Source organism: Pterocles gutturalis, unplaced genomic scaffold, assembly GCF_000699245.1.
Source record: "Pterocles gutturalis isolate BGI_N339 unplaced genomic scaffold, ASM69924v1 scaffold36792, whole genome shotgun sequence".
NCBI lineage: Eukaryota > Metazoa > Chordata > Aves > Pterocliformes > Pteroclidae > Pterocles > Pterocles gutturalis.
This window is the reverse complement of record NW_010111434.1, coordinates 1-12,084: the sequence shown is the minus strand read 5'-3', so window position 1 is coordinate 12,084 and position 12,084 is coordinate 1. Positions and strand designations below refer to the sequence as shown.

General features: G+C 42.6%; 1 protein-coding gene across 1 annotated transcript; it reads right to left on the bottom strand.

Moving 5' to 3' along the window:
• Positions 1-10,150: 10,150 nt before the first annotated feature.
• UBIAD1 (UbiA prenyltransferase domain containing 1) lies at positions 10,151-12,078 on the bottom strand (the record flags this gene model as incomplete). Its single annotated transcript, XM_010073732.1, has 2 exons — positions 10,151-10,761; positions 11,673-12,078. Coding segments are annotated over 2 exons (894 nt in total), but the record flags the coding sequence as incomplete, so codon positions are not given.
• Positions 12,079-12,084: the final 6 nt, after the last annotated feature.

Genomic DNA, 12,084 nt, shown 5'->3' with positions numbered 1-12,084 from the left:
AGGACCCCAGGAGGGAAGGACTCCCACAGGGCACGGTGTTTATCACAAGCACAGCACCACACACAATATGAATCACCACACACCAATGTCACAGCCCCTGCAGTAAGTTCCTAAGCGTACAGTATGAGAAGCAAAACGTGATGCCTGTCTGTTTTCTCTTCAGCCCTCCTGGCTGGTCTGTGTCATCACTTGTTTATTGTTTCTGAAGGGAGTTTTTGTGCTTGTGGATTTCTGTTGCTGCCTCTGGATCTACAATAATCCTATAATTGTGATGCCAAGCAGCGCCTGAAGACAATTTTATCACAGTCTGTATAATGTGTAAATACCATTAAGTTAGACAGATTTTCTCATTAATTCTCCGTCCCAGTGACAAGCCAGGAATTAACACAATTGATTTTCCAGTCCCTGCTCATTATCAGTCATCCAAGAACTTAGTCACATCTCATCTGTTCCACCTGGGTCCCAGCATTTATTTGTAGACTTCAACATACATTAAACTAATAAAAAACAATGACCATAGCAATCTCTGTGCTCAAAACCCAGACAAGAACAAACTATGTATGTTCCTAATTCCTTTGGTAGGAAACTTCCCACTATGTACCAGTGTCCTACAGAGAACAAGCAGTGGCCAGGTTAAGGAACAGCCCATTGTACACTGCCTGTTGTGCTAATATTTTCTGTCTTGCCAACAAAATAAATGCCCACCATTGTGTCACTCTCTAAAAGCTTAAAGAAAACAACAATTCATAGGGTGCTTGGAATAATTTCAGTGTCTCACAGTTCTTCTGTTCCTGGGGTTCACACCATGTCTGTCCCACTGTCAGATTAAACAAGCAGAAGGAAACATTCCCATGCACACTGGAATTTTGCACTCTTGAGCTTTGTACTCTTGAGCTTTCCTGACCTCCTTCATGTCTTGGACCAGGAGTGGAAATCTGGCTCATACAGAATTTTCTGCAGAAATCTACAGGTAAGGTAGATACTTAAATAGCAGCCCGGCAAATGTAAGTCCTCTCTTATGAAACAGATGTGCTTCAGTCCCTGCAGTCCTCACTGGGCCTCTGTATAAAACGGAGACTCTTTTGGATCACATACTCTCATTCCCTTACCTATATCCTTATTATCCTCTCAAGTATTGTCTTGTTTGTTCCGTATCACACCACTCCACTGGATTATACACTGTGTAAATCCACCCATTCATCCATCTGTAGTTCACTCAAGAAACAGGAAACCCAGAGAGCCACACACTTTTTCTGTGAACAGAAAAAAGTAGATTGCTGTAGACAATAAATAGTTCTGAATCCTAAACCTGAGGCCAAATCCTAAGCCAGTAACTGGGGCTGTGCTCCCTCCCAGCTTCTCCTGCACTTGCAGAGACTGGCACAGCATGAAAAGTGAAAAAGTCCTTGACTGTCCTGGCAACAACTATAAACATCGGTATGTTATCAGCTGCCCTCTCAGCACAAATCCAAAGCATAGCCTCACACTAGCTACTATGAAGAAAGTTAACTCTGTCCCAGCCTAAACCAGGACACAATCAAACATGAAATAGTGGGGAGGAAGGAGGAAAGTCTCCTCCTAGGCATCTGAAGTGCACAGTCAGTCCCACAAGCACTCTGCCTCGCCCTAGAGGGCCTGTAAATAAGCATAGTCTTTCAAAGCCATCAGCTCTCTGGCTCATCTGGATCCAGAAAATACTGAAGACAGGCTCAGAGATGGAATTACCATTAGATAATAATAATCTTTATGGAAGCTATTTAGGGGCAATTCTAATCTTTTTTATTATGTGACTTTTGAAACTTCCAGTGCAGGGAGATGGTACACGTTTGGAATACTAAGCAAGAAGAGGTTAGAAGGATATTTCAATCTGGTGGCTGTTTCTTGAGATAATTGGATTCCTAATCCCTGAAAGGTTATGATCTCAGATTACTCTGCCGGGACAGAGTGTGCCCAATTAGTCTTTTACCACAGCATTCAGTGCAGGCTCCAGCATTGCCTGCAAGAGACAGGTAACAATTTGCAAATCATCACAGCAAGGAAAAAATAAAAGATGTTGCATGTACAGGGAAGTCAGGCTCTGATAGACCAGCTTCTGTCTTGTGTTTCTCACTGGAACAGAGAGTGGGATACACCTTTCTCCCAGCTGCTGTAAAACAACAGCTCACAACATCCGCAAACACAAAGGATGATAAAGTCCATTCTCTAAAGAGTGCTGGCTGGCCAGCTTGTGCAAGAGCCTGCTCCTGTCTAAACAGAGCCGGATAAATACCTTTCCAGCCCAGATCTGGCAGCCCACCGTGAAGTGCTCAAAAGATACGTTGTCCAGGTAGTACTGCTGCTGTGTTGTCAGCTTTTTTCAAGGTTATGGCACTAAAAGGAAATAGCACTAGCAGAAAAGCATGGAGGATGGGGAGGTGTTCTGTTCTTTATAGAGAATGCATATTAAATCACAAAATAATCTCTCAAGGACTGTGAAGTGTTTGGCTGAAGCGCAGAGGAGCTTGTAAGTACAGTGGAACCAAGCTATCTCTTGTAAAACATCTTCACAAAGGCAGAATAAAACACAGAGGGCAAGTCAAACACTCTATCCCCATCTCATCAGGGAATACACAGAAAACATTGATGGGTTTAAATCTAGTCCTAAACCAAAAAAAGTTAGGAGCCCAAATCAGCAATGGTGTGTAAGGATCACTTCACAGAAGCTAATGAAGTTCATAGTCCAGATTATATCTGGGGTCTTCTCAGTAGTATTATTACTGCTATCGACTGTACCACTGAAGGTTTCATTCAAGGACTCTACCAATGAGTAAGGAGAAGGCATGTCTCTGGAAAAGAAAGCATCCTCCAGGAACTGCTCATTTCTGGATAAGACACTAGACAAAGACTGGTCTCAAAAAATAAATAAAGATCATGGACAATCAGACAACATTATGTCATCTTACAGGCACCTAAAGTGGTTGCAGCAGCACAAGGAGCATTGGAAAAAGAAAATTTAACCCTTGTGGTTCCTGGAGATAAATCAAACCCACTGCTTTGTTAATATGGGTAAGGCTTACTCTACACAGATGATTTTGCACGTTGTTAACTACACCTTTTGAGCAGCCAGAGAATTTCTAATAAGTGTGCTAACAGCCTGCATGACAAAAATATGGAGACTTTTTAAGATTATACTGAAAATAAGACAAATCTGTCAGAAACCAAGACCTTCTCCTTTATCAATGGCTGAGCTCATTTCCCCCTGCAGCCTGGTAAATCCATCCATTCACATGTAAGCCCATGTAGTTTTATGGCAGATTTCAGATTGGAACCAATTTTTATAGCACAACCTTGAAGTCTAGCAAGCACAGAATCCCAGCTGGTGAGGCAATAAGGAAAGCTGCAGTATCAGCTGCAGAGCCCTGCTCCAGGACAAAGCACAGGGACTAACGTTAGGTGATGCAGTGAGATAGCAGGGCATCAGGAATAGGGGCTGAGCACAGGGGAGTGCTGCTAGCCGGCTCCCCCATGATTAGAAGGACTCCTGACACATCCCGGCAGCTCCTAGACAGTTCCTCCAGGTCTAGGACTACACAAAAATCTCTGACAGATCCCCTCAGGTCTATACTATTTCCAGTCTTGGTTCCCCATACACAGCTCTTCCAGCTCACTTCAGTCCTGCCTTGCAACCACATATACATGCTATTCTGTCCATCCAAGATGTCTACAGTGAGCACTGATTGAAATTATATTCATGGGCTAGGCAACAAGCCAGGGGACTGTCTCTACTGTCACTCACTTGGCAGTGACTGGAACAATTTATAGCAAATTGAAGTGTAAGGACTTGATAATGAAAGTATTTCACTTCCATCTCTGATTCAGCTGCCACATGTAAAACCACAGCCAGGAATGGGCTCTGGAAATGCATTATAAGACCATTAAAGCTCCACCAGGCACTGCCTTCATCTTTATGCCTTTACTTCTGTGCCCGCCCACATCAGCCTTGTTATTATAAGTGACTCCTCCTCTAGCTGGTCCCTGAACTGATCAAGGACCCCAGACTGATTTATTACCACAAGGACACAGAATAATGCAGCTGTCTGCATCTTTTACAGACAGGTATCATGTGCAGAGTTCACAGCTCCCAGCACTCAAATGTCCTTTCCTGTCCAAGTGGGACAGGAAAGGGGGAAGCAGTGCCTGCTGGAACACCATCGTCTCTTTGGACAGCTGTTTCACATCAACGACAAAAAATGGGGCACTGACTGTATTTGGCCACTGACATTTTACAAATGCCCGTGCTAGTATTGTGAACAGCCCTCCTGTCACAGGAGCCAGTTTCTGACTTTCACACCTGGACTGGCACCATTTGGTGGTGGCCCTTTCCATCAATGTCAGCCCCATCCCCAAGGTGCATTGCATGCTACTATTTCAGCCAAACTGTTCAAAGCTACACAAGTTCTAAATGCAAGATTTCCCTATGCACCACCATAGTCTGACAATTTGGGTCAATTTTACTGTTAAAGCTCTTCTTTGGCAGATGAAAATTGAATAGTCTATCTCCACTGTTCCCATTGCAGGTTAGACATTCCTACTGCACTGCTTCCGTGGCACTCAAACTATTCTGTATCCCTTCCCATACACAGACAGGGCCTCCCAGAATTTCAATTTTTTACCCCAAAACTGTTAGCAGGAGAGTGGTAACTAGGATGTTCAGGATTTGAATGTAAGAGAAAGAATCTATATCAAGTTTAGTTTTCCCTAGAAAGCACAAAGCCTTGCTGAAGTAAATGCTGAAAACATTTCTTCCCTTTAACTTCTCCTCCATAAGATGTTTTTTACACAAGTCGGAATGCAACACACATTCTCTCCCACACACAAAAAAGCATACAGATCTCTAGAAAACAATCTTTTTTTTTTTTTCTCCTGTGGGTTAGCTTGCCAGAGATTGATCTTCTTTTTATGTCTTAATCCCCAGGAGACATTCCAGGATGCTAAATTACTTAGATGCATTTCTTCACCATCTGGAGATGAGTTAACATTCAATGGGAATGCATATCACTTTCACATATGTACACGCATTCAACCCTTCCTGACTCACAGAAAACAGAAACACCTTGGTGTTACTGCCTTCAGCCCAGTACCCTTCTGGCAATAGGTGTATCTATCTCACATATGTTGCTACTGACCAGAGGCTGCAGAGACAGTGGAATTTAGGACTCAGTTGGCTGTTTGTGGCCATGAACATTCCTGTAGATTTTTGATTCATGGCCTGTAGAGGGGAGAAAATCTCCAAAAAACTTCTATCTGTCATGGCTGTAAAAAAAAATCCTCCTAAACAAAACGTATGTGCTGAGCAATGCCATGACCTGAGCCCACACAACCCCTAAAACCATAAATGCAGGAGGGATAGCCCTCCTTCTCCGATAACAATAGTCTACTGCATAAAACGTTTTGCCACTCAGTAAAAAGTGGACCTAGGATTCTAGACCAACCTTGGAGAACAGTAGAGAAGCAGCAATACTGGAATCTCATCCACTATTTCTCTCATGGGGAATAAGTTTTTTTTAGACTGTGGAACAAGTTCAAAGGTCATCAGGACAATTTCTAGTGCTCTGCAGTGGCCCTTGTCTGCCTGGCAGAGGATCTCTCAGCCAGGGACACAGGTACCACAGGGTGCTGCAGCTGTGATGGCAGAGCAATGCTGCCACCTGCAGACAACCAGAATTACAGCCTCCACCTAGACACGTACAGAACACATGTCCAATGTTGCATGAATTGCAAAACTCTGAACATTTTCTGTTAGATGTCCAGTTTCTTTAAAATGAGTTTAAGCTGACTAGTAATGGATTCAGCCTGCTACCAGGACAAAGCATTGGAGTGTGTTTTAAAAGCAAGTGCAGAACAATTACAGTATTAACAAAGCACCCCATATGAGGTCTTGCTAAAGGACACTCAGCAGACTGCTTTCTGCAGATTCAGAAAAAGAGCTTTATCGTATTTCTTGGAGAGGATTCTCGAGTACAGCCCATGTGTATCTGGATGCCATGCATCTGCATTTTATCCTCTAAAATTATCTCCAACTGCTACGACCTTGGGGCCCACTCTGCACATCAGGAAGGCTAAAAAATATTTCCCAGGCCTAGCTGTTTTAGAATCATAGAATGTCCTGCAAACCCAAACAGGAACCCACTTCAAAACAGAGACTGTTTTGTAAGATAGTGTTGCAGGTGAAAGCATTAGCTCCACAATTGTTTATAGTCACTAAACTTTACTGCAGGAACTTCTTTCATTCTCTCCTACTCAGATGGATTTTCATCTAGAAGCAAAAACTGAAATAATCATGTTTCATAAATCCCTCGCACATGAAATCTTCTTTGTATCTGTTTTCAGCTCAGTGCGTCACAGGCAATAGAGGTGGCACAGCCCAGGGTTTTCTCTAGACTGTTCAAACCACTTTAACCACATATGAAAAAAAGCGAGACAGAAAGCATGTAAGACAAATAAGACTTCCTAGTCCCCTTAAGCTAATTGTAGTACACGCATTTGTACAGTAAACTGCACCAGTGGCCGAGACAGGAAAATTTCAAACTGTGTTTTAGGCTCATTTATGACACACAGAGGGGAGGTGTTATGCTGTCAGTCCTATGGAGCGAGTAAAATCATTACAAGTCAGGAGCAGAGATCATGGCACTGGAAGAACGGCAGACACACAGGTGAGGATGAAAAAGTCCATCTTTATTAAAAAGATTAAAAGTTCAGCTGAAACCTCCTTACAAATGCTGAACAGTACATGGCACAGAAAACTGCATCAAAGAAAATTCTGCTCATTGATGAGAACACTGAAACTACTCTGAAGTCTGCCATTAGTATTAGATGATCACTGCTACTGAACATTTTACCCAGTGATATGGAAGAACAGGACTATGTGATTCTTGAAAGGACTCTTACAAAACAAGGTATGATCTTTCATACACTTACACTATAAACATGTCAGACAAAGACCCTCCTCCTTCCAGAAAGATTCTCTAATACATGTGTGAAAATATATTTGGCGTGATCTAAAATAATAAAACACAGCATAATTAACAGAATAACATTCAGATACTTTATTGGATAAGAAGAAAGGCCAGGAGGTGCTTTAGGACACATTAACAGATGGGCTACAGATCTGTTCATCTACCAGTGCAGGCTCATCCCATTGCAACACGGCTCATCAAGAGCGACCTGAAAGAAGTTTAAAAAGTTTATATTCAGGGAAAGTAGCATGGGACAGGGAGGAGAGGGGTAGGGGAAGAGACCCAGCATCCTCATCACAAAACAAGCCAATAAAGAAACCTCTCTTACTATTCAATGTCTATGAGGAAGTTATTTTGGTCTACTTACATTGGTTAAGTCACCTGCTAGGTTAGTTCATACCTAGAACATTTTCTAGTGCTAACATGCTTTTTGAAAGCACACAGAGATAAAGCACTTTTTGCTTTCAAAGTTCTCTATGACAATGATGTCAGCTCAGCATCCCTGTGAGGTAGGCAAAAACCAGCTGTTGACTGAGACACAGAAGTGAAATGATTTCCTCAAAGCCATGGTGAAGAATGTGTTGTTTATTAATATCCTTAAGAACCTGGAATGATATTGCTTCTCACAGACAGAGAATCGGAAGCAACCAGCATCTGCTAGTAAGGAATTACCAAATTTTCATCTCATTCTTACTATTACAATGCTTCAAATCCCCCCCCCCGCCCCCTTGAAAAGTGTTCCACAAACATATACATGTACTGGTGAGCTCTTCCTTCATCTCTGTAACAGAAAGCACTGGTCCTTTCCAGCAGTAAGCAGACATTCTACGCAGGGGGCTTCTCCCTGCTAGTAAAGGGTAGCCTAGATACAACTATGACCATATCCTAGATCTTTCCACCGTTACAATTACTGTAATCAAAGATATGAGTCAAGTATTAAGTTACTTTAAGGAATTTAGCTTGAGTACTCTAGTTTACGTTAAAGGAGTAGAAAAAGATAACTATCCATTCTTTCAAACTGATAGCTACACAAAACCAAGCTTTTATAAAGCAAAGCCTGCAGCTGCTACAAAGGGTAGCAACAAAGCCATGCTGCGGTTAACCTAATAAGCCCACATATCCCCAGTTGCAAGGTTAACAGATTCACCAGCTTCATCTGTATCCCTAGAAAAGCTTCTGCTTTGCAGAAAAGTGAAGTGGGTCTTTAAGCCAGGCTCTTCTTTATTCTGTAGGTCCACAAAAAAGTACCAGTAGATACTGTGTTGTGTGTATGTCTGTATTGAAAGTTTCCAAAACCATCTTGATATCTCCCTCCATCCCGCTGAGCTGAACTTTTGCATGTTCTCCTCGTGTTTCTAATCTGAACAAGTATTTTGCTGTAGAAAGGAGTACATGGTTGCTCAAGTCCATCTCCTTGTGCCTACTCAGATTAGAGAGATCATTTGCCCAATTTTAATAAAAGACAAAACTGTGGCTCATAAAAATATTCCTGCAAAGAATCCTTCCAGTTGACTACAGCTCAGTTGTAAAGCAGGAGACCCAACAGCTGGGTAACACTGGATAACATGAAGCCATAAAAACCATCACTTAAACAGCTATACCATGTAATCTTGTACCATCAGCTCAGCTTTACCGCTCTCAGTACAATCCACTAAATACAACACCCAGCACCTTCAGATGAACACCACAAGGGCATAACTTACCTATGACAGATGCAGGATAACACCACGCTAGTTTATTGCTAGTTTATTGCTCATGATTAAAAGCCCTTCATACAGTGGTTAGCACACTCCCACTTGGTTCAAAAACAAGGTTGTACTCCAGGCAAGAGCAGCTCCAGTTCCAACACCTGCACCCATTCCTCTGAAACTTTCCACAACTCCTGTAAACAAACTTTTCACCAAAACCCTGCATACAAGAAACAAATGTTTTCTTCAACACAGAAGAGATTTCATTGCCACTGGACAACATGGTATGGATCAAATTCATCTTTGCACTGAAGTCACACTTTTTCCCAGTTGTGGTTGCATGTTTCTCACACTGCTACATAATTGCTGAAAACAACCAGTTCTCCACATGGCCACATGAATATCAAGTGGCAAGATCCCCAGGAGAAAACAGAACAAGGCTCTAAGGTGTAGGGGGGGGAAAAGAGGGGGGAACCTCACTCCAGAGAGAACATTTAAATGTGATTCAGTCACACAAACTGCTGACTCTATTAGGAAAAATACCATTAACAAAAATGGTTTCTTCCTGTTTCCAGTCCTAATGTTTATGCAGAGCCTGACTTGTTTTTTTCTAACTCTGTACCTTTCTCCTTTGCTCAACTGAGCTTTTTGGGCTTCCTATAATAAGCCATTTGACTACAATACTCCAGGCCTCTAAATAAACAGTTTACGACAACAGAAAAATAATTTTTTTTTAAACTAAGAATTTTTTCTTCCACTCAAGTATCCATTAATCCATATCTACCCAGAGAAACCTGGCACTCTGTCTGTTGGCTCCCCCTTAACTCAGAGAAGAAATTCTAAGCAAATGCAAAAATGGAAACCACTTGTTTTTCTATGCGTTGAGGGCTTTTTGGCTGCATGATTTGCATTTACAGCTTCAGCTTTCATAGCAGAATATAAATTTACGGGTTTTGGCTTAAAGTTTGTGCAGTGGGTTATTTGTGCTCCGTTTTAGCACCAACATCCCACAGAGATACATAATTTTGAAACGTCTAGACTGTAAGGTCCAAGCAGAAGCAACAGTTAATGAACTAGTAACTAGTGCATTTCAGGGGGCTTCGAAATAAAAGCTAAATTTGTCTAGGAAAAAAAAAACAACAAAAATTAAAACACAGAACAGATGAAGGTGAACTATGCTCACAAGGGAGTGAAGTAATAGCACCTACATCATTGTGATGCTGAACATTTGGCAGTGTTTTCTGTTTACCGCACAGGAGCCACCGGACTCCTTGACCACGGTAAGAAAAGGAGTCATAAGAACAACCACGGTGCTTGCGAAAGGAACAGAAAGCTTTCCTTGTCCTCGCGTTGCCTTGCTTCCCTGAAGGGAAGCTGCACAGTTCACCCCTTCCAAAGAATCAACGAATCACTTTTATAAAGTCTGTTGTACAAGCTGACCAAGACCAGAAATTATAAAATTCACAGACAATCAACAGCTCAAGACGGTCTCTCCGTTCTTCCCACTGTCCATAACGGGTCATCTACCCACATCATCCCCTGTTAATCTGCATTAATACTGAATTGTGAGGCCTGACTCCACAGCTCTTGTTACAGTTTGGGCAGAGCACCCGCTGGTGCTAGCGTAATACCAAAAACATAGAAAAGCCCCAAAAGGAGATTGAGTTTAGCTGTCCGCTGAGGAATTTTGTTGAAGTTCTGACTCCGAAACTGCCTTTCCAGTGAAAATGCCATCGGGATGGTGAGTAGTGGCAATGCCATGCTGATGGTATAGCGTGTGGCCAGCACACAGAAAATCAAGTAGGGCAAGAAGAGCAGCACGGTGTAGAGAATATAGGAGAACGCAGGGCCGATGAGGATAGCCAAGGTGACAATGCCCGCCTGCCGGTCAGACTCCATGTCTCGTGTGTTGTTGCTGTGCAAGATGGCCTCAGTACTGAGGGCCAGTGGGACAGCGTAGAGCAGTGGTGAGACAGACAGATAACCAACCTGCACAGCATGGGCAAACATGACAGCCAGGGGCCCAAAGGTGATCAGGATCACCACGTCTCCAAGTGCAACATATTTAAATCCAATTCCTGTGACAAGACACAAGAATGAAGCATTGTCAAACAACTCAAATGACAGAAGAGAATGGATACTATAACAGATCAGCCCTTCCCAAAGCAATATTGTAAAGTGACCAAGGCACGGTTAGCTACAGCCAAGAAACACATTTTCTCTTTTTTCCAAAGATAATAAAGGAAATGCAGCTTCTGAATTTCTCCAGTCAAACAATGTAACAGAAACAGGGCTGGTTCTAATACCCATCTTCACATCTAAAAGTACCTATTTCTGCAGAAATCTTTAGAAATATGGTACTCTTTAGTGTGATCATGTATACTAGAACCTGGATCCTGAAGAAATATATAAAATGCTCAGAACAAAACATAAAACTTACAAGAAAACCAACATAACTGTCTGAAAGTTTGACAGTTTGAAACGGAGTTTTTCTTTTCCTAACAATTATGTTTGTATCTACCCAACACAGGAAGACAATAAAAATATCCTCCTCCTATTAAGAACAAACATAAACTGTTCTACATTCACCATGAAACTCCATCTAGAGAATAAAAACAAAACATTCCAAAACAAAGTAACATTCTATCAATGGAAAAGAACGTATGCAGTGAGCTATACTGCTGAGGGATACGAGATATGCATCACAAAAAAACTCAGCAATAGTTCTGATGACCATCTCAAGCCATATAAATAAATAACAATGTCTCAACACTGCTTTCCAACTTGAGAACTCAGTGTGCCTCTTCCCAAACCTTCCCACAACAATCAGTGGCAAAGAATATAAGTACAAGTACTCCAGGAAATACTACCAGATACTTTTATGGTGGTTAACTAGACAGATCACTTGTATCTTCTAGGAACTCTTGACAAGTCAGCTAATCTGTCACAGTTACATCCAGATTCACAGCAAATGGGATACAGTGCTTACCTCCAGTATAAAGGAAGGAGCTGGAAAGTCCTCCGAAGTAAATCAGGGCCAGGTGCTCCAGCTTGAGCGTTGAGACAGCGTAGAGCCCAGCAGCACAGATACAGCCCACGGTATAAAGGAAGACTCCAAACCGGACTACGTCCTGAGGCTCCAAAATCTGGTCCACCAAAGTCCTATCGTCACTCTTTTTGTGATCGATGCCTTTGGAGAAGTCGTAGTAGGTATTCACCAGGTTGCCGGCTCCGTGCACAGCCAGGACGGTTACAGCGCTTCCCACCAGCAGCCCTGGGTCTAACGCTCCCTCGGCCCGGTAGGCCAGAGCGCTGCCGAGGGCCACGGGGGTGAGCGAGGCACTGAAACTCCAGGGCCTGAGCGCCAGCACATAGGCCGCACACTTCTGCCTCCAGGAGCC